This window comes from Spermophilus citellus (assembly GCF_964194105.1).
Source record: "Spermophilus citellus genome assembly, chromosome: 8".
NCBI lineage: Eukaryota > Metazoa > Chordata > Mammalia > Rodentia > Sciuridae > Spermophilus > Spermophilus citellus.
Window position 1 is genome coordinate 28569996 of NC_138189.1, and position 24097 is coordinate 28594092.

General features: G+C 36.5%; 1 protein-coding gene across 1 annotated transcript in view; it reads right to left on the minus strand.

The window, feature by feature from the left end:
* ARAP2 (ArfGAP with RhoGAP domain, ankyrin repeat and PH domain 2) overlaps nucleotides 1-24097 on the minus strand; it is a 188698-nt gene that overhangs the window by 89014 nt on the left and 75587 nt on the right. The window contains exons 11-16 of the mRNA XM_081303707.1: nucleotides 22824-23023; nucleotides 19945-20030; nucleotides 19062-19244; nucleotides 15528-15702; nucleotides 14940-15074; nucleotides 480-624 (exon numbers count right to left, since the gene is read on the minus strand). Coding sequence (XP_081159833.1) covers nucleotides 480-624; nucleotides 14940-15074; nucleotides 15528-15702; nucleotides 19062-19244; nucleotides 19945-20030; nucleotides 22824-23023 — 924 coding nt within the window. The remainder of the gene's footprint in view (nucleotides 1-479; nucleotides 625-14939; nucleotides 15075-15527; nucleotides 15703-19061; nucleotides 19245-19944; nucleotides 20031-22823; nucleotides 23024-24097) is intronic.

Here is a 24097-nt window from a genome sequence, read left to right on the forward strand (position 1 = left end):
TACTTAATCTTTAACTGTACCTTTGTCAGACCTTGAAATGCCAAAGTAGAGCTTTAAGAAATTTAGCTTTGAATATGCTATTTAATGCAATTTGTATTGTGTTTAAGGCAAGCAAATAATCACCAAATATTCATTTTTCTCATATTTAACCATAATACTCACTAAAATAACAACATAAATATTGCCATTAGTTCACTATATAAAGTAATGCATAAATCATAAAAGTTGAAGTACCACAATGATCATTAATAGAATGCCATAAATTTACTTAAGATTATCTCCAAATATATTAGTCTTTTAACTCACTACTTTTAAGGGGATTCTCTAAAGAACTTTAAGACAGAAGATAGGCTTTAAGATACCCTTAAATCCTGTTACAGAAAACAACCAAAGAACAGAAGTAACAAAATCCTTATGACCTGGCATGATAATTGTCTGTAAATACCTCTTCCCTTCTATCTGTTTAATAGTAGACCTACCCAGTATTTAAATAGAAGTCCTCCTTGTGAACAGCCAGGCAGATAACTTCATTGATGTTAATGGTCCCATTAGGTGTGGTAGACTTATCATTTTCATAATAACTCAAGAAGCCACCTTCCAAAACACACCATTTTTTATTTGTCTCTAATAATATAAAACAAAATAAAAATAAATTGAGCTACACCATAATTTTTTTAAATTCATGGTTTTAAATCATGAACTGTATTCAAATAAAAAGAGATTAATTTCCTTTTTTAGGTAAGAGCATAATATGGCTGCAGAGAATATAAAGCTGTCACACTTTCTGCTTTCAAAAAATGTACACTCTAATAGCAAGGAATGTACCAGACAAAAATGACTATCGATAACCAGAGAAGCTGGCAGATCCATGATGTGGCTGCTGCAAATCAACTGTGAAACCACAAAGTCAGGTCTGTGGAGAAGATAAGGAGGAAAAGTGGCACAGAAAGTGATGGATTAGGTAGATACACAAAGGAAGAAGGGGTCAGAAACTGCAGTGTCCTTATGGTCTTGCTCATGAGATTCAAAATCCATCTTGTATAGAGTTAGCACACTGTGGCACGAAGGCCAGATCAGACTATCACCCACTTTTGTTAATCACGTTTTATTAGAACACAGACAGGTACAATCATTTATGGAGGGTTTGTAGCTACTTTGCCACCACCAGGACAGAGCTGACTTGGGGCAGAGACCGTCTGGCCCACAAAACCTAAATCTTACTCTCAGGCCCTTTTAAGAAAAGTCTGTTCAAAACATCACATAGTTCTTGACATATCATATTTCATACTTTGATTCAAGTGGGTTATGAACTCCCATTTTTACCCCGTATACAGATTGCAGAATAGATGGCTCATTCCTCTCTCACAGGCCTCCTGTGACGCCTTCTAATCCCTGAGCCTCATTTCTGTTCTTCTGCTTGGATTTGTATGGGATCTTGGCTTAATGGAACTGGTTTAAAATATCCTTTTTGACCTGCTATTGAACAGATCCTCTTAACCTTTAACTCATTTTTAAACAAAATGACAGAAGCTTTTGGATGAAGCAATAAACCTGTAAATAACCAACCTAAGAAATCTAGAAAAAAAAAAAAAAGAAAAGTCTGTTGATTCTTGACTGTGCAGATATGGTGAGCCACTAACATGGTTTTAGCAGTGGAATATAATAAAAGATTTGAATTTAACACATTCTGCTTGCTCAGAAACACTGGATTAAGAAAGTGATGCCAGAGGTAAGGAGACAGTCTGGACATTGAAGTGCTGGGGATGGAACCACACATGCTAGGTAAGTACTCCTAACACCCCCAAACCCCAGGACACAGCTGACAGAAGTTTTAAGTGAGGAGAGAGCCAAAAGGAGGTCAATGGTCATAGGGGTAAAGAGGAGAGTAAAGAGAGAAATGCCTACACATGGATTTTGAGAAAATAAAACATCCTGACTGGATACAGGAAATGCAGAGAACTTACTAAGGGCTATTATCATTTTTAGCTGTGAACAAGCAATATTGTGATTGCCCACTTGTATTTAAAAAGAAACAGTGTGCATAGTAAGGGTATTTCCTTTTAGAAACACTGAAGGAGCTATGCCTAATATGAAAATCCAGGCTGAAGTACCTATCAGGCAGAGCAGCCTTGTATTTGCACCTTGCGGGTAAGGAAAGCACTTGGTAACTGTAAGTCTTTAGCATACAAGTGGCAGTTGGATATATAAAGTAATAAAGTATAAAATCTTAGGGAACTTAAAATTATAAAGAACAGTGGACAGACAGGAGATCACCCTAACAATGAAATAGATGAGGAGAGAAAGGAAGGCATAGCAATATTATATCCAGCAAGGAAATCCAATGAACAAAGACTGACTAAAACAAAATGCTGGTCTCAAGAACAGGGACAAATTGCCTAATTTGCTGAGAGTACTGTGGAAGTAGCTGTGCAGTGTATGGAAGCCTCCATGGAAAAAAAGGAGTGGCATCAGGACAGATCAATAACCTACATAATAAAGGAAAAGGTATCACACACCCAAACAAAGGCATGATACAGTAAGACAAATGAAGACAATCAAAAGTTGTTTACCTGGCTGAACCAAGGATGAGCAATTATTTCTCATAAACAGAAGGAAATAAAGAGAACTGGAAAGTACAGTTAGATCTTGAGGTAGAAGAAACTAAAAGCACGTGACCCAAATAAACCATTTCTCCTTCAAAAATGGGCTTAGGCTCAACCTCTGCTGAAACTTTTCTCCAGCCTTCCATTTGTCTCCCTTCAGTGGCATATCTTCAGTGGCATCCTTAGTACTATGTGAACCCTTGGACAGTTGGGCTAGAGGTGGGTCTCTGTTACTGACTAGGAACCCTCAAAAAAGAACTTCGCCATTCTGTGAAAAGCATCCAACTTACAGGACAACTGTGATTATTAAATGATGCAGTGCATGTGAAGCACACAGGGGAACAATCTGGTATGTGGCTGCTCAGGTGGCTAGTAGCACTTTCTGATGATGCAACAATTTTCATTTAATGTAATAATTTAAAATGCTACTTTCATATATGGCTGCAGTTGTTGAACAAAATAAAATTTAGATATATTTGTTCATGCAACAATGCTGTAAGCAACTTGAGAATAAGAACTGTGTTTTCTATTCTCAAAAATTACCATATTGCTTTGCCTAGGGGAAGTTTGTTAAAATTATTATTTTCATAAGTAAGGAAGTAAAGCTATTAGTTAAGGCAATAGCTCAGAAGAGGCTGCAAACTGAAAGAGAAGTATAAAGATAAGAAATATGTTAAGGTAGCAGAATACAACAGTCACTAATATGGCATTATGTAAAAATGTGAATATGTAACAGATGTGATTCTGCAATCTGTATTTGGGGTGAAAATGGGAGTTCAAAACCCAATTTGAGTCAAATGTATGAAAGATGATATATCATGAGCTATGTAATGCTTTAAATAATCAATAAAAAAAAGAAAAAAAAAGAATCAACAAGAGGATTATAAATTCAATTACTTTCAAATATAGAAAGATAAGTCTATGTATGCATCTCTATTTCCCCCACCACCTCAAGACAATGACACCAAAAGTATACAAGCATAAACTCAAAAGAAGAGAGAGCACCACAGAGACCACAATTCATAGGAAAAAAGAGAGAGAGAGAGGGAGAGGGAGAGAGAGAGAGAGAGAGACTGAGACTCTGATCTTTCTGAGAGGCAAAAGGTGATACATTCAAACATGGAAAAAGTCACAAGAACTAAGTAATATTCTACAAAGTTCCAGAAAGGGTTAGAAAGGTTCATCCTCAGGAGGTGCAGGATAAGAGCTGAGGTAAGGTTTATAACATGAGCAGTTAGGCACTTTTTTTTTTTTTTTCCTACTGTACTAAGCAACTAAGCACCAACCAGCAATGTTCATGAGAAGTTTGAGTCCTTCCCCTGGGGAAACCAGACCTGTCAGATTCTAAACTGGGGCTCTAAGGCTGCTTGCAGGGAGAGTAGGATGCAAGCCAGGAAACAGTGATTACATGAAGTCCTGCACACTGAAGAAACAGTGAGACCCCAATTATCTCCTCACATATAAACTGTTAGAACCAGGATTATCCAAGACTCCTACATCAACATTCTCATCAAGAGAATGGTGGAGTCTTCTAACTGAAGCCAACCACTTAAAGAAAGCTTCCAGAAAGAATTCTCTCCTAGAGCCTCCTGAAGGAGTGCAGCCAAGCCAATATGCTGATTTCAACCCAGTGGTATCGATTTTGAACCTCCAACTCCAGAACTTTGAGAGAATACGTTTCTGCTGTTTTAGATCACCATGATTGTGGTAAATTGTTACATCAGCCTTAGTAAATTAATATGGCTGGGGATGTGGCTCAAGCAGTAGCGCGTTCGCCTGGCATGCGTGAGGCCCGGGTTCGATCCTCAGCACCACATACAAACGAAGATGTTGTGTCCGCCGAGAACTAAAAAATAAATATTAAAAAATTCTCTCTCTCTCTCTCTCTCTCTCTCTCTCTCTCTCTCTCTCTCTCTCCTCTCTCACTCTCTCTTTTAAAAAAAATTAATATGGCTGGGAAGGTAATTACAAAGTGAATATGTGAATTCATGGTTTTCTACATAAAGTTCACAGCATAGTGATGACTTCATAATCAATAAATGTTACTATTATTGAAAAAGATTTTTTCAAGAAAGCTTCCAACATGAAAGGCAAACCAAATACATAAAAAATGATTTTTTAAACAATGTTAATATCATATAGCTAAGGGAAGAAACCTCATCTACACAAGAACAGCATGATTCAAAGAAAAGAATCAATAACAAAGAAATAATTCCTTATAACTAAAAACACACAAAACATTTTTAAAATAAGAAAAAATTTATAAAAAGGGCTTTCCCAAAAATTTAAACAAGAGACAAAAAAGAAGATAATATCAGGTGATCAATTCTTAAAGGTCCAACATCTAACTACCATTACTGCTAAGAAAAGAGACGAGAGAAAATTTATCAAAACAATGGAAAAGGTCTAAAAATAAAAAAGAACAAATTCATTTTCCATAAAATGATGTGCAGGTATTGCCTTGGTAAAATGAAAATATATAAAACATCGGACCTAACAATTACCAAGTGGAGCATTACATGGAGATTTGGTTTGGAAAAAAAAAAAAAAAGTAAACAACAAGACACCCAGACTTTGTGGCCTCCCTAACAATTCTCAGCCATCTCAAAGATCTGGAGGTAGAAGCTATGAAAATGGACAAAGCAGAGTGGTCAATAATGTTTCCATTAAGCTCAGATTGAAGAAAATTTCAAAATAAACAAGCAATCCTGATCGGAGGGTGGGGGGCAGCAATTTTAGAAGGCTTCTAAAATCACAGTGGGAATACATAAAGGTAGAAGACAGTTGATACACTAGACTTAAAAATGGTTCAGGGTTGATGTAGAAAAATATCAGAAAAGGGGAAAGAATCAAATATAATAATAAAGCCCATGCATAAAATATGTAATTAAGGGATTGACATTATCTTAAATGTATACTACATCAACTATAACGAATATCATTTTGAAAAGTTCACTAAATTATCATTTACATGACCATGATCAGATGCCACTAAGAAAATAAATAATGATCCATGCACATGAAAAAAAAAAGATGAATTAAATGGAGATTAGGCTAAAGACCATTATTACCAACCATAGAAACAATAAAGGGACAACAATGTGTTATAATTTAGTTGATTTAATTGACTTGACAATGGTAGTCAGCACTATTTCCTAAAGGCTGTGTATCTTTATCTCATTTAATTCTCAAAGTGACATTTCGGTTAGTTTCTAAAAAGATGCAATGCTTCCATTCTACACAAGCAACTAAGGTAAGTCAGCAAGATGGGAAAGAGGGGCCATTTTGGACATGAGTACATCAGGCTTGTTTTAACAGTACCGAATTTTAAAAATTACATGCAAACAAAAAGCGTGCATTTGCTATTTAAGTATCTAAAGGGTTTTACATTATATTGTATTCCAAAAGTACCTTGTGCCAGGCATGGAAGTGCATGACTTTCATCCCAGAGGTTCTGGAGGCTGAGGCAGGAGGATCCCAAGTTCAAAGCCAGTCTCAGCAATTCACTGCCGCCCTAAGCAACTTAGTGAGGCCCTATCTCAAAATAAAGAGGGCTGAGGATATGGCTATGTGGTTAAATGCCTCTGGGTTCAATCCCAAGTACACCCTCCCTCACCAGATTACTTTCATGTTACTCCTTGCATTTACTTTGTTTCCTGACTAAACCCTAGGCATTGAAAATACAAATGCAGAAGAGTTTAAAACAATGAATACCCAAAAGAGAGAATGACTTTTTATAAGCTGTCAAATTTGCCAATTTGTTATCAAAATTTGCTAATCTCCATTACTTCTTTTAATTTCCCCGTTTGAAAAACTAAAACAAAGAACTTACTAATTGAGCAACAAAAATACCAAATCAGCCCTTATGTTTTATATTTCCTATTAAAATACACTGACATAAAACTTCAATTCTCAGAGATCTGTTTTTTTTTTAATAACTCTTAACTATAAAATTAGAAGTCTATAGTTTGCCAAATAACTCTTTGCACAGTAAGGTAAAATATTAAACTTAAAATTTTCAAATAAGTAAAAATTCTTTGAAATTTTTAGTTTCCCTAAATAAAAGGAATTATTTTTTAATTATCACCTCGCCATCCTATTTTAGGATCTAAAACTTGCACAGCTTCTCAAAATGTAAATTACGGCCAAGTATGAAATTGTTAAGCAACAGTTAATTTTGGATTTACAATATACATGACATCTACAGACATTAAGGCTAAGAAAGTCTGTAGATTAGATACAATGAATAAAGTCTATAGCTAATTCCTCAAATTTGATCAATGTACTGTGGTTATTTTAGAGCATTATTTTGTTGTCCTTTTTTTGTAAGAAATGCACACCAAGGTACTAGAGGTTGTAAGTGATTCTCAAAATAAATACACAGATAAAGCATGAGAGAAATATATACACACATATATACAAATGCAGATGTGTGTATGTGAGTGTGTATCCATATACACACATGGGCAGAAACAATAAGGATAAGCAAAAGTCAAATGTTACTATTTCAGTATCTGAATTAAAAGTACATGGATATTCTTCGTACTATTATCGCAACTTTTCTGGAAGTCTCAAATGAGGTCAGAACAGGTAAAAATAAAAAGTTAAAAGAAAAGTATGTTAAATTCCTCCTTGAATTTTCTTTTATCACATCATTAGCATCTTAGGCAGAAGTAGTGATGAGAAGTAGAATAAAACAAGACAGTGCAGAAATACGCACTAGGTGGAAACCTGAGAAGTGCATGACTGCCATATTCTGAAAAGAAAAAAATCTTCACATGAAAAGAAGAATCCTAACTAGCAGAAACAATGAACACAGAAATCCTTTATGGCTATTGGAAAAGAAAGCTACAGAGGCCCAACCCTTTCTGGTGGAAGGGGATATATTATTCCAAGGCCCTCCAATCTTGATTCACAATATGTACCACTTTATGAAAAAGATCCTGAAAGACAATACTTTTAAAATGAATAATCATTGTTTATTTCTAAAATGTACAAAAAGCAAAAACCAATGTACTAATCAAAGGAGATTATGAAACAATTTTAAAACAAGACACTCTGTTGACTATAATAATTTTCACAAAAACAACAAAACAAAAAAGTACACAAAATTCAACACAATCACTGGCTCAGATGAGGAATTCCACCTCATGTCCTCACTGGCAGTCTTCAGTCCCACGAAAGAAGAAAGGGGCCGAGAATAACAACAATCAGGTGGTCCCTTTATGGGGTGACAACATTCAAGGAGGAAGCCTACCTCAGACTAAAATGACAAGCACTAACTTCACTGAAAACAAAATAAAACAGAAAAAAAAAAAAAAAAAACAGCCTTTGGAATAGTCCTTTAGGACCGAAGACTGCATGTTTCTAAACTAGCAAAAAAAAAAAAAAAAAAAAAAAAAAGATATTCTGTGAAGAAGTCACAGAAAGGGGAAAGAGCTGAAACCCTATTTGGCCAGAGAAAGAGATTACACATGAAGATAGGAAACAGAAAAGGGGACTGCAGGCTGCAGGTTCATATCGAGGCCAGGCCCAGAGAGCCTTCCATGACAGGTGTTCCGGAGTTTGTGGCTCTCTCAGTAGACAAGTGGGAGCCATTCAAAGGTCTTAAACAAATAGTGCCAAACGAATGATGCATAAAATAAATGTGAATGCAGAACCTAATTATGTAAATTCTAATGGGAAACAAATGACAGATCTTTTTAAAAGGTGTAAAATCATTTTAAGTTAGAAATGTGGGCATGAGGAGATTTAGTCCTGTGACATCCATTTTATAACCATTTATTAGCTTTATTTTTATAAGTGAAATGGGCCTCAGGTCAGACAAGACAGGCACAGGTATTATCTTTGAGGACTTAGAATAACAGAGCTGTAACAGGAAATCTTGACATTCCTATTGATTTCAGAAGCAATGAAAATCCTTGGCAAAATTATGTTAGATGATACAGGTCTGCTTAGGCCAATTTTTTGACAGGCACTCTTGACTTTGAGCAATGTCAATACCCTGCAGAAAACCCTTTTGCTGCAGAGCTTGAAGATAATCAGTTGCAAAAAGACCACCACCAAAATAAAATGGAGGGGACAGCATAAGTAACTCTCAGGACTCAGCTGTTAAACATCTAGAGGTTGAGGTGTAAGTGAAGGTGGGTGGACAGGTGTTGTGAAGAGGTGTAAGTGAAGTGGGTGGACAGGTCAGAGGTGTTGATCATTATTTCCATTCAATGGTGATATCTACATTAGAAATGAATGAAAAACATTAATGTGGGATTTACCCAAACACAGATAAAGGAATCCAGAGGCTACCTATTTAAGTTTTACTATGGCATGATATGATACATGTTCTAGTCAAGCACCATGGCTGTCAACTGTAGCCCAGAGAACAATATATCTAAACTGAAGGCCACTGGAAGCCAGAAGCAGCTGTTTACTTGTAGGACTTCCTTGCTCCTTCTCGTATTATCATCATCCCCGCACTGTTCTACTCATTCAGCACACACTGACTCACTGCAGCTGCAAAACAACTCATTAAGTCCCTCCTGTTACTATTACCCTTTCCACAGGCACCTAAAAGAGTTAATCTGCCTTCCCAAGGTCACACGAATACTTAGCTTCAGAGCCAGGGCAGAACCCAGGCAGCTGGTTCCTGGAAGCTACACTCTTTTTTTTTTTTTTTTTTTTTAAAGAGAGAGTGAGAGAGGAGAGAGAGAGAGAGAGAAGAGAATTTTTAATATTTATTTTTAGTTCTCGGCGGACACAACATCTTTGTTGGTATGTGGTGCTGAGGATCGAACCCAGGCCGCACGCATGCCAGGCGAGCGCGCTACCGCTTGAGCCACATCCCCAGCCCCTGGAAGCTACACTCTTAACCACTGCCCAAAATGCCTCCCTGTGCCTGTTATATGGTTTGAACCATACATGTCCATTTTAAAAATGTAGTAAGGTAGGGAAGAAGCCATACCTTCTAATACAGATGTGCACAATAAATCTGAGGTAAGTAGGGCAAAATTATTATTTTACAAAACTATGAAGTTGTCTCCTAATGAAAAATTTCCTAAAATGTTGGTATGCAGAACCCACTGAAATTAAAAACACACAATAGGAATCCTTTTCATTTAAATAAATATGTTTTGGTCTTGGAAAATCATTTTTAAACTATATGGCCTATGCTGTTCATAGAATAAAATATCTTCAAAACTCCTCAATGTTAATCTATAAAATCATATATATATATAAACAGGCTAAAATACAGTTTCTGTTAAACCACACTGATCACTTTATTTTTTTTAATCACAATTTTAAAAAAGTCTTTATATTCCCTACTTGAGGAACTCTTTGTAATTATAGTGGCTGAGAATAGCAGAGTCTACATTTCATACTGAAATTTACTAACCAATGTTGACTAAAATAAGAATACTATTGTATTATTATTTCAAATGAAAATACACGTGTATTCAATTGTTCATAAAATAAACCTTATTAATACTGTAAATACACACACAAAAAAATTAAGATTAAGAACTTGTCAATAATTATCTCATGGGTTAGAACCTGGCCATGGCAACAAGAAGTGCCCCACATAAGACTCCTTAAGTACAGAGTGCTTTACCTGCTAGAAATCACATCTTCACATTCTATCCATTTCGGGGGAAAGAAGAAGGGAGGAATGAGGAGGAAGATGAGACAGAATATATGTTCAGTACCAACTGAATGACCTGTAGGAAGTCCAAACTGCAGAAGGAGATGGCATGGTGATGATGAAAAACATAAGGACTTAAGAAAGATGAGAAGCCATGGAACAAGGAGGGTCAGGCAAAGAAGCAGCAGCCGCAGCAACTATTTTGCACTTCATTAAGGTCATTCTGGATGCAGGATCCTGTATTCAATGTTTCCCACATGGTATGAAAATTATTTGTATTTGTAGAAATGCCAACCATTTTGTTTTTAAAAGTAAACAATTTGTAAACAAGTCAAGGCAAGTTACCAAGGTAGGGGGGAATACATGGTTGAGAGGAAAAACATGGAAAACAAATCCAGGATTCTGTTATTCAGCTTTGTACGTCAGTTTAACGAGAGCTATCAATCTTTCTTTTCATGAACGCCAAACAAAGAAGGAAGAAATACAGATTTGTCTTCATACCCAGGAGGTAGAACTTCAAATCCTGCAAACCTGAACTGACAATCTGAAGCCTCTGTAGTTCCCGAAGGACCGCATGCGTTTTATTCCAGACCTTTGTCTTCATTTCTAATCATTTTGCTTTACGGCTGTTTTGACAAGTACTGATGTTGTGGCGTCGTCCAGGTGCTTGCCTTTCAGAGGCAAGGGTGACAACCACACTTTAATCTCTAAATCTTTCCAAATAACTCATTTTTTTCCATAAAGCTGGTGTTCAATAGCAGTGATACTACTGCAGAATCTTGAGAGGCAAAAAAACCAAACTCAAAACTCTCATATTTCTTGATAATTCAACTTTTTTCTTCTTCACTTTTAAGATCTTCCTGACAAATGTGTATCTTTTTATTCAGCTGTTGCCCCTTATCCATGGGAAGTGGAGATACAATCCAAGACTCTCAGTGGCTGCCTGAAACTGCAGCTAGCACTGAAGTCTATGTATATGTCTTTTTCTACAAATACATACCATGATAAAGTCAAAGTTATAAATTAGTACTGTAAGAAATTAATAATGACTAGCAATAAAATAGAGCCATTACAATGATATGCTAAAATAAAAATTGAAAACATGTAGTGTTTCTTTCTGGGATTTTTCTATTCAACATTGTTGGACCATAGTAGTCTTCAGGTAACTGAAATACCCGTGACACCACAGGTATTATCGAAAACAAAATATTAACATATGGCTTGCCCTTTTACACAGCTAGTGACTTGCTAAAGAAATGGTCATTCATTCAACAAATATTTATCACATGGCTATTCCTATGTGTCAACCTTGTTTTAGAACATCGCTAATTCTGAGCAAGCCAGGAAACACCAATGCCTCGCCAAGGTTTCACCATAAAGAGCTGAAGACAGGATTATTTTCCTGTGATAAGAGCCATGGAGGAAATGTGTGGCACCCATGAAAGACAAGGGCTGGCAATGGAAGGACACTTCAGGGGGGTGACAAGGGATCTCACTACATAGGTGGCAATGAGTTGATCCTTGAAAGGCGAGGAGCCACATGGGGAAGTGGCGTTTTTGCAGAACAAATGAAAATTGTAAAGGGGCAGCTGGGGCAGGAATGGATGCAGCCGGAAGGAACATAAAGGAAATGAGCACGGCCAGGCATGGGAGCACAGAGCTGCATGCCAGAAGATGGAGAAAATGGGTACGACAAGGTCTTCCAGGTCATAGCAAGCAACAAGGTTATAGTCTGACATGGAAAACTAATGAATGTCCTTGAGCAACTGAATTACAGTATCCAATGTCCATGTGGGAGATACTAATCTGCTTCTCAAGGAAAGGTTTGGAAGAAAGCTAGGGCAGACAGAGGGAGACACAATGGAGGGCACTGTAGTGTAGGCAGGACAGGATGGTGATGAGCTTCAGTGATATCAACGGAGGTTCTATTTTGAGTTTGAAAATATAGAACTGGCTGATAAATTGGATCAACGAAGAGAATCAAAGAATACCTTGCCAGGAAATTACTTTCAAGTAAACCCACTTCTGACCTGTTACATAGCTAAAATATAAGAGCTTATTTTCATATTACATTTAGAAAAAAATGTTCCAAATAGGAAAATATCTCTAACTAAATTACACACATAGTCCGCCATCCATATACGTGTTTGCAAAATCCACATATTAAACAAACTATGGACCAAAAATATTTAAAAAGATCATTGTATCTGTACTGAACATGTACAGACTATTTTCCTTGCCATTATTCCCTAAACTGTAAAATATTTATTTACATACCACTTCCATGTATTAGATATTATAAATAATCTAGAGATGATTTAAAATATATGGGAATAGGTAAATAAGTTATACACAAATACTCTGCCTCTTTATATATGGTGTTTGAACAGTCCTAGCATTCATGAAGATTCTGGAACAAATCCCCCAGAGACACCGAGGGCCAACTGTACAGAGAATATACCCTATGTAGTACTCAAGTCAATTAAAAAAGTTTCGAGAAAATATTAAAACAAACTGATAAGCTTATAAATATACTTTGGCATGTGTAATGCATATACTATATGTTTATGATAGGTTACAAAGCTTTAAGAAAAAATACTGTATTTCAAATCCCCTCTTTGATCTTTATATAAATAAAGTGATTTGAAGAATGAGTCTAAGATCCCCTGGTACTTAGAAGAAACATTCTGGAAATGTGAATTTATTGACAAGTATATTATTTGCCATATTCAATTCTTTTAACAATTGTTATAGTCAAGTCTACAGGTTATCCAAGTACTTCTAACCTTTCTGGGTGGTTCTGAACTACTTAATGATGAAATACTGACAGGAACAATAGAAGATTTTTAAAGACTCTGTAAAATTTGTCATGTATTATCGATTAGGCTGAGTAAAGGAAAACAATAAAAAAATCAATTGCTGAAAGAACCAAAAACATCTAAATTCAAATGATAAAAATGTTCTTCCATCTGACTACCCCCTAGCTGTCACACTGTGTGTGATTAAGGCTAAAATGTTACAATAATAATTATGACACACTCAGGTGTATAATTCTGCTTCATGCTGAGCTCCTTGGTTTTTCATGTGAAGACTGGCATAACATCAACTTTCTCCCAGACTTTCTATGAGGATGACCTGTATGTAATGAATGCAAAGTGCCTACAACAGTGCCTTAGATACCATGCATGCTCACATAGGACAGGTACTGTCTTCAGGAAAATCTGAGTACAGATAATCCTAACAGAATCTGCTTTGGATATCACTTCCAATTTTTTTTTTAATAAAATTAAGCATACCTAAAGTAGAAAATTAGAAATGCAAAAGTGTTCCAAAATCTGAAACATTTGGGGTACTTACGCAACACTAAAAATGTTTAGAATTCTGGAGCATTTCTGACTGTGAAGATTAGGATTAAGGATGCTTAACCAGGAAAGTCAATGCAAATATTCCCAAGTCTGAGAAAGTCTGAAATCTGAAATCTGAAATCTAAAACACTTCTGGTCCCAAGTACTTCCAAAAGGGAATACTCAACCAATAAAGAATTTATACTGCAGTAGTAACTTCAAATGCACAAGTATCAGGATTAACACTGTAAAGTGAGTTTCTCATCCTGTTGTTCCTTGAATTGAGTAACAGCTGAACTGTGCCATTTCGGGATGGTTAGGCTGCTGAACCAATCAAAGCCCACCTTCAATTGGCCTATTTAGCCTAATCTTTCTGCACTTTCTTTGTTCTGGGAAGACAGTTGTCATATTTTTATGACTCTATTTCTCAAATTAGTTCCAATGTACGTAGCATCAGCATGAGGCCAGTGTCTTAGTCATCTTTATATTCACAATGGCTAGCATAAGCCTGGCACAAGGAATTGCTGGATAAAGGAACAAATGCCCAGTGACTCTGCTCATCAAATTCCCCAAACTGAGAATATGATTTTAAATCAAATTGATTCCAATAATTTCTTGGAAACTATGCTTAGGTTTTATTTTACTTAAACGGACTCATATTTTTAATCACAATAAATTTAACTACCCCTGTCAGTCAGTACTCTCTGACTGAATGTATGCCAACCTGGGCATGCCTATCCTGAAGATCCAAAGTCCAAAACCATATGAGCATGAGATGATGCTTCAAGTAGAAAATTCCATTCCATGAAACTTTGTTTCATGCTCAAATTTATCGAATAAATTGTATAAAACTACCTTCAGGCATAGAGTTTAGACTTAGAGCCCATGCCCAGATATTTCATTATACATATGATCTATTCCAAAATCCAAAAAAGTCTGGAATCTAATCCAAAACACTTTTGGTCCCAAGTATTTCAGATAAGGGAGATTCAAACCATAATGAAAACTGCAAACACATAGGAAAAACTGGCAAGTTATCTATATTACCTCACCAATTGGGGATCCCTAAGGGCAAGGTTTGAGTATCACAAACAGATTTCGATGGCTCATGAGGTAGAAACCAGTGAATTCTGTTGAGAATTAATTCTGCATTCCAAACCAGTGGTAAGTCCCTGTTGCAATACTTGAAATAATATCTGTGCCTGGAAGCATTTATAAATCCTTAAAAATCTCTCTCTACTGTAAGATGAAATCTAACATCTTAAGGGGAAAAAAATCAAAATTTAAACCTAATTGTTTTGATAATGGAATAAAGTTTTATCCAGTAACAAAATCTAAGAGGAGCAGAAAAGATACCTTCAAGCAGTTTTTTCTCTGAAGAGACTTTAGAAGCAGCAGCAGGAGCCTGATACAAGAAGTCACAGAGGAACACGGACTGGGTGGCATCTTGATTTAACCCACCCTCGGAATGAATGTCATGTTGAGGGAAATCTAGAAAAATTAAAGAAACAATACCTTGGAAATCCAAAATGCAAATAACTTCCCTTTGTTTATGAATATTTACATGAGTTTTGAGCTAGAAGAAAAATGACTTCAAATTTACCCCTGAATAGATGCAGAGCAATTTATTTTACTTTGCATAAAATTTGCAAATAAGCACTTAAGTCATACTTGTTATTCATATATGAAAACTCGGATTTAATTTTGGTGAAAATGATTATGTGGGATTAACTATTTTCATCTCACATTTATGAGATTAAAGAAATAAAAAAAAATTCATTTCCTCAACTTTTTCTTGAAATGGTATAACAGAATATTTGGTAATTACATTTTTCTTCCTTCTAATTTTTTTATTTTTTAAGTTGAGAAATAAACAGATTTGTGCTTTCATCCTTTAAGGGATACATCAGAAGAAAGTGGGTTAATTTAGGGTAAGGGTCAAACCTGAGAATTTGTTATGATAGAGAAATTCCATTTGCAGACTCTGCCCAGCCTTCTTGGCCAGGAGATAGGGGGTGCTATGTACGGGGTCTCCAGTCGCACACATGACATCAGCTCCACTGAACAGTAAAGCCATCGTTTCCAGCACGTCTGGTTTCACTACAGCAGCACACAGAGCCTAGCCATGAAAAGAAAATATACCTTTTAAGGGAAGTAAATATGATGCTACTTATTACAATGAATGAAAGTCTCACTATTCATTTATGAGATGAAGATTTTATTCAGTGTTCCCTGAGGCAGCTAATAATAACTAAGCTCTGAATTAGGCAATAGGCACAAAATGCCTGCTTTGTATGGATTTAAATTACAACCTAAGACCTCTGCATCTCAGTTCGCTCCTCTGTTGCTGTGATTTTCTCCTTCCAAATCTTCCCATCCATCATAGCTGCTTTGGAAGACATTTTTATGCCTACCTATTCTATTGTGGTTGACAATAAGAAAATTCAAAACCTTTCAAATGTAATAATGAAGTAGCCACTAAATGTTCCACCATATGGATGTTATTAATATATTTTTCCTAGCCTAATTAGAAGCTGTAGAATATTTAAATTATTATTGTGCTTTGGGAATTTGAAAGATAAGGGCAAAGCAAATTCAGTATCTTTTTGTGGGAGGGCAAGGGATAGGAGGAGGAAAAACAGTAAACAGTAACCAAGAGGCAATAAAACATTATTGGTGCATGTTATACATGCAGTCAAATATTCATACTGTGGCACCCTGATTTCACCTGAATGTACAGCTTCAAACCACAGCTTCACCTCCTCCCTGATGGGGTCATCTGGAGGGATCACTTCTGGATCTGTCCTCCATGATGTGGGCTCAGAACAATGTTGCAGCGGCTGCTCCGTGAGAAGGGTAGGTGCACAGAAAAGAAGTTCTAGACGCATTCACAGTTGCTGGCCCAAAGGGTTGACTATTCAAAAAGTACTTATCTTTTCAAACCTGGTCTAGTTGACCTCTAGAACTCCCCTCCCATTAGGATCAGAAAGCCTGCACTCTTACACTCAATTTTGTATTAATTTGCTAGGTGTCCTTGAGCAAGGCCTGTCTCTCTGGGTCTTACTTTCTTCTTTCCTGCAAAAAGGCACAGGAAAGAAACAATGGCTATCACCATTTCTCCTCTGACAGCCTCTATGCCTCCTCCACTTAGTCACATTTCCTCTCTTGCCAGTCTTTCCCTTCAGAGCACACTGTGTATTTATTGTGTATTTATTAGAATCTAGCTGTTTATGGACACTTTCCCCTATTTGACTGCCATTCCCATAAATAAAAGCAGCACATCTATTTGTTGACACAAACATATCCCCAGCACCAGAGTACTCACCAATTTGCAAGTGCACAATAAATAACCAATAACGTAATTGTTTTAAAATTATTCACTCACACTAAAATGGCACTCATTAAGAATCCATTGTAAGTTCCAATAGGTAAACTTCCCTAAAAATATTTAAGAGGAATATAGTTGCTAGCCCTCACTCAAAACCAGTACTAGTGTGTTAATTCATGGCAACTGCTCACTTGAGTATGCCAACTATAACTGACAAGATTCACATTACCATTTAAGTAGAGAAAAGAATGGGGGGAAGGAAAGTCTTTGTTCTCCAAACTCACCAATTACCTTACAAAACTCACAATTTACATTTTATGTTGTAGAACTCTGGCATACAGAATTAGATTAAATACAATACTAGGTTTATGATGCCTTATTATTCCATGAATGTCCAGTGTAATGTTCAGTTATTGCAATAGTCTAATTAGCACCCATGAAGACAGTATGCAAAGCAATATCAAATATTCATAAAAAACTACATCTAACTATTCAGTTCCAAACCTCTTGTCCAATCTCCCAGGTTTGGGCCCACCTCAGGAATCCATGTTGAATCTTTCATTACTCGCTTTTTTTTTTTTTTTTTTTTTTTTTTTTTTTGGTACCAAGGATTGAACTCAGGGTCACTTAACCACTGAGCTGTACTCCCAGCCCCCACCCGACCCCTGTTTAAACATTTTTAGTTATAAATGGACACAATACCTTTATTTTATTTGTTCATTTTTTATGTGGTGCTCAGGATTGAACCCAGTGCCTCACATGTGCTAGGCTACAACTCTAGCACTCCCCAGATCTTTTATTCCCCCCCAAGCCCTTTCTTAATGTTTTGTATTGAGAAAGGGTCTCACTAAGTCCTTAGGGCCTCACTAAATTTCTAAGATTGGTCTCAACCTTGCTATCCTCCTGCTTCAGCCTCCTGAGTGGTATGCGGGGTGGTAGTGTGCACCACCACCTTGGGAAAATCCTTCATTCTTTATGAGCTCTTACTTTAAAATTAGTTCATGAACTCACTTTACTAATACCAAAGATACACAAAAAACAACTTGCTTTAGGAATATTGAATCAATAGAATAATAGCATAAGTCAATTGTATAGCTAACCTTTTATATGTGGACAATGGTCTTTATTTTGTAAATGTATAGCATATGATACTTACCCCTAAGATCCTTACCCAACAAGCATTACCATTAAAAACAGTAGAGAAGTGAATACCATGGAATGATCATCTGAACACTTATGAAAACAGGTATATAAAGGTATATCCTGTAAATGCCTATACACAGAAAAGTCTCCTAACACATAAGAGATGAAGCAGCAATTTAGAACCTAAGAAGGGGTGGGAGCTACTTAACAAAGCCCTCTGCCTTCATATTTTCACCAAAAGACCAAATGAGTAGCATGAAATCAGCATGAAAGCATAAAGAATGCCTAGGCCACAGCAAACAAGACACCAAATCAATGGCACTGAGCAAATCAGAGCTGGAAATTAAAAGTTGTGTGATGGGGACTGGGGTTGTGGCTCAGCAATAGTGCGCTCACCTAGCAAATCCGAGGCCCTGGGTTTGATCCTCAGCACCACATAAAAATAAATAAATAAAGATACTGTGTCCAACTACAACTAAAAAAATAAATATTTAAAAAAGTGATCAGTGATACAATAGCAAGATAAAAAGTATAGCACAGCTAGGCACAGAGGCGCACATCCTTAAACCCAGCAACCGGGGAAACTGAAGCATGAGGATCAAAAGTTCAAGGCCAGTCACAGCTACTAAGTGAGATCCTGTCTCAAAATAAAAAAATAAAATGGGCTAAAAATGTAGCTCAATGGTACAGTGGTCTGGGTTCAAAACCTAGTACCCCCTGCATAAAAGTATGTCATAATCTCTGTCTGAAAAACAGAAAGAGCTGTCAAAGTTTAAATATTCTGGGGAAGATTTGAGTTAAGTGGAAACAGTCATGGAAGAAATGTCCCTTCCCTCTTGGTAACGAATATTCAAGTAAAACAGTGGAGAAACATTCTCACAAAATAAACGTAAATAAAACCATAATCGCATCAAATAGTACAAGATTTTTTTTTTTTAATCAAGAAGCTTGTCCTGTGTTCAAAAAAGCAATGAACACCATATCCATTGTTAGGATTTACTGAATACCTTATTTAATTCTTCTTTGGTTAGAGATGCCAAGAGAGTCTTTCTGAATTTCCCTTCTTTGTATTTTTGAGTAATAAAGTTTTTTCTCTTTTCCACTGGTGAGTCCATGTGCAATTCTTCATCCTTTTGAAGGTTACCAGCCCAAAAGTCATTTGCTCTTTTGTTTCCAATGATGATAAAAAGCTTAAGTCAAAAAATAAATAAATAAAACATATCAGTTCATAAAATGTATTTGAATCTGCAAAAAAAATTGGACTCGGATTATAAATTAAAGCACGACTTAGTATGAAATACAAGGGAACACACGCAAGACTCAACTCTTTCAAGAAGATGAAGTGTGAAAGCAGATACTCTATTTTTAAATCCTGCCTTCCTGCTCTGAATAATGGCAAAACGTCAGCTTGAAAAGAAACTGCAGGCAACACAAACTGCTGCAAAAGTCATTTTATTCTTTGAAACTCACACTAGGACAGAGCAGGTGGGCTAATGCCATCCTTTGTGAGCAGTTGTGGAGGAGGAGCAGAAAGTGGAGAGAAGGGACAGCAGGTTAGATTGCACCACAGTCAGTGGCAGAGCCCGGCCAAGGTGAGGACATTTTGCCAAATGTCTTTATTCACTTTTTTCTAATATAAAAGAGAGATTTAATATAAAAGAGAGATTTCTCCCTTTCACTACCATTAAAGCTCTTCCTACTTTTACTTTAAAATAACTATCTCATTTAGGAAGATTTCTGAAACTCTTACAACTCTCAAACAGGCTATAAGCATAAGCCATTTTTATAAAGCAAGAACTTCATCAAAGAGGCTGTAAAGAAATTCACACCAGGCATTGCGTATCTATGTCTTCGCCAGTCTCTGCTCACCACCAGTTATGCAGGACTTACCTCAATGAGCTCGTTGCTCCAAATGCTGGCATCCATTTTTAGACTTCTAACCTTGGAGTCTTTTGGTCCCAAAGATCTATGTTGTCCTGAAGTCAACAACAATTCAATTTCTACTTTAGTTTGCACATGATTTTATTTTGTTTTCCCAAAAATGAGTATAAGTTTCCACACCAGCACTTACTTTCTTATATGCCAACAGCACTAAGAGTAGTCATAGTACTTATACACAGATCATAACCAAACACAATGAAGATGACACAACAAAGATAATGGCAATCATCTTCATCACTGACAGCATTAATATAAAACTATATTATTAAAAGAATATGTATGCATGCATGTATATGTGTTTCTCTGTGTGTATACACACACACGCACACATGCACACGCACACATACACACACTTGGTAATTAGCTAGAAATCACTGAAGACCTGTTTAAATGAGGCTGTTTGAATCCTATATATGTGAATATAGATATTATTCCTAATAACGTTTTTAAAAGCTACATCTCTAATAATAAAGTATTTAGAAATATGGATTCTTCATTCTACGATTACACCTGGAGGAGTGTAAGAGCCCAGCATTCTATTATCGTCAATTCAATTAGGCTTTATAGCCTAACTGGTGTCCACGTACATATCAGATGCTAAGCTGAAAACGAGAAAAGTTACATGACCTTGAGCTTGATCTTAAGGACCCTTTTTCTTATGAGTAGTGAAAGTTCATTCCTCTCTCTTGTTAAGAGAGAGGTTCTTTTCCTCCTTTCTTGAAGGTGAAATCTTTTTAGAGCACAAAGCCCTAGAACTCCCATGATAGATAGATATCTGCATTGATTTGCATTTTGAAGAACTACCTAAAGGCAGTACTGAAAAAAAGAAAATACAGAGTTAAAAGGGACTGCTAGAAAAGCTGAGCCAAGAAAGGATAAGATCTAAATTGAGGCAGCAGGAGGAGAAGCAAAATGGACAGGATAGATTTAGAGATACCATGAAGATAAAACTGGTGGGCAATGGTGAGCTTTAAGAAAAGCAGAAGAGTCAAGAGGGCTTCTTAGGTTTGAGTGCAGGGCAGACAGTATTGCTACATACCCATACAGGCAATTTATGAAAATGTGCAGCTTTAGGCAAGGGGCTGGAGCAGCAATATGGGCTCCAATTTTGTTGTGTTGTTGCTGAGGTGTTTTTGGCAAATCTAAGTAGAGATTCACTTAGGTAAATAAGTATGAGTTTGGTGTCCAACAGAATGAGAATCATCTGCCTACAGGTGAGTGATGAATTCAACCAAAAAAAAAAAAAAAAATCACACGGGAGCTCCCAAGTGAAAGAGAATTGAGGATGTAACCAAAGAGAATAAATATACTATAGGGGTATGAAGAGGAGAAGTAGCCTGAGAAAGGATGACCAGCAGGCAGTACGCACACACTGAGACAGAAGGTACTGTGGAGGCTGGGGGAGGATGGAGATCAGAAAAGCACGTTGGGCAAAGGTCTGGAATACTGCAGAGAAGACAATGAAGTTAGTGGGGCAACACAGAAACTGAGAAGTAAAATACACTGGAATATATGGCCAAAACATATTTATTGGAATAAAGAGGAAATAAAGGCGAATTATAGGATGCTGAAGGAAAGCAAAGAAATTAAAAGAATAAAGAAAACGTGTGCAGGTTACCATGTGATCTGGAAAGTACCTCATCTTTGAAAAGTAAAGACACAGAATGGAACACATAGGACAGACTGAGAGTTTTCATAAAACCTGATCAGACTCATGCATGTTTCCATAATGGAGCAGAAGAAACCATGGCTAAATATTCAAGAGACTGAATCAGGAAGAGCTGAAGATCCTAACGAGGGAGGAAAGAAAGGCAGTGTGAGCAGAACAGTGTGGGAGAACACAAAGCCATCTCTTCTAATGAGACTGAAGAGGAGAAAAGGAGGAGAAAAGTACAGCACAGGGCTGATTAGATGTTTTTCAGTGCTGCAATTCAGGCTGCTAATTAACTGGTGAGGAAAGTTATCTTGGTATGATGAGGAAGGGACTAGAATAGAGCTCTAGAAAAGAATAAACACTCTAGGCAACTGATGTGGCTTTCCCTGCTCACTGTCCCTGCTCCAGCTAAGTCAGGACTGCTCTCCTGGATTCTGTCATTGAACCTGCACTCAGGTCTAGTCCTGCATTACTGTACTCTTTACAGTTATTATTCACACATTCTTGGCGGAAATGTCAGGACTTCTATAAAATCCTTTTGATTCCCCACACCAGCATGGTACTGTTTATGCTTGGTGAATTGTGTGTGTAAAGTGGACAGTAGTGGGACACAGTCCCAGAAAACTGCAGTAAGGATTGGACTATGGCTAGTTTCTCTGACACATTGGGGTCCATTTCTCTCTGCTCACTTGCATAACTGAGCTCCCAAATACACTGAGATGCCATATGTATCTATACTGTTATACATAAAATTCTACATACTATCCTATTTTAACAGATACCAGATTCAGCACACAAAGCTTAAAGCATAGAACAACCTCAATGTGAAAAATGTCTTACAAAATATGGAAAAAAAAGGAACAATCTTCCATGCAAAGATGCAAGTTTGCTCTGGGTATGTTCTAAAATCTAAAAATTTCAACATTGTGTTTTTAAAAATCTATACATGGACCAGGAGACACAAAATAGGAGTACATGCTTAAAAATCAATTTTTTACATCTGACTCATGCATTAGAAAAGTTAAAATTCTATATTTCTGAATTGAACTAAAACTCAATAAGCTTTCTCTGTTTTTTTTCACCACCATTAGCTAGAACACATTACATATGACGACACAGCAGTCAGTGCCAATCTGCCACAGAGCAGTGATGAGCGTGACTTGTCACTTATTACCTGCACACTTCTTACAGATGACAACACACAGGTTGATGGACGCCCAGTCAGGGTCTGGGGCTTTGCAATCTGCACAGCTCCTGTTGGACTCATTGAACCAAATCTTCTCTGCTACTTCATAATCAGAGAGCGTTTCTGCTATCGACTGCTGCACAGCTTCAATCCAGTCTTGTTTCTCTTTTTCGGACTCGGCCGTAAAGCTGAAACAATCAACGTTTCGGCATTATCCATCTCCCTCGTAAAGGCCAATGAAGCAGTATGCTCAGTTTGCATATTAATTTCAGTCACAAATTAAACAGCAGCTTAAAATTATGCCCGCCAGGCAGTTCTGGATTGTCTTTTCTGTTAAAAATCATCTAACTTAACAAATCAGCTTCTTATTTTTTAATTTTCCATGTTGTTTATGACTTTGTTTACATATCTTAAAACAAAACTAACATACACATTTTTCTCACCATAATATAAAAAATTACTTTGTGATGGTCAAAAGCTTAAATGAGAGGCCACATTTCCTAAACTATGATTATATAATAATCAATGAGAAATTGGCCAAGTTTCAGGACTACTGGAATATTTTACCAAGCAAGTATGCCATAACAGTTCAGAGCTAAAATTATCAAAAACACCCACCAGAAATTATGATTTTTTTCATATTTAAAAAATAGATTTTTTTAAATTAGAAGAATATCCAGATGGCTTAAAGAGATTGAGAAACCAGGAAAGTTTTAAGTGGTACTATTCTAACGAATTTCTAACTCATTTTTAGTCATGTTCTGACTTTTTCTGGTTCTTGGTATTTATTATGCCTCTGACTGAGGAATAAAACATTAAATAGTAGTTCAATCCTTCAAAAAAGATTTACTGATTCCCTTCAGTGTGCCAAGGAATGTGCTACATATACAACTAATGAGCAACAAAATAATTCATCACATTAAAATTTTGCTCTCAAAATTAAAATGCTTTGAATTAGAATGAAAATAATAGATGATTAACATATTCTAAATAATCTATAAAAATAATCAGTGGCCTACATGGCTATATTTTCTGAAGCACTCCATGATTCAATCATAACAATTAACAAAATTCCTAGCTTACAAGTTCTACTAGATACTGGTCATAGCCAGTATGTACATTTTAATTTGAGACTAGATTCTGGAATTATGGTGGGGAGGGGTATCAAACCCAGATCACTATTTGACCTTTTGGCTAAGGTCAAGAGATGACAAAACCCAGGGTTTCTCACACAATAGGCAAGAGCTCTATCATTGAGCTAT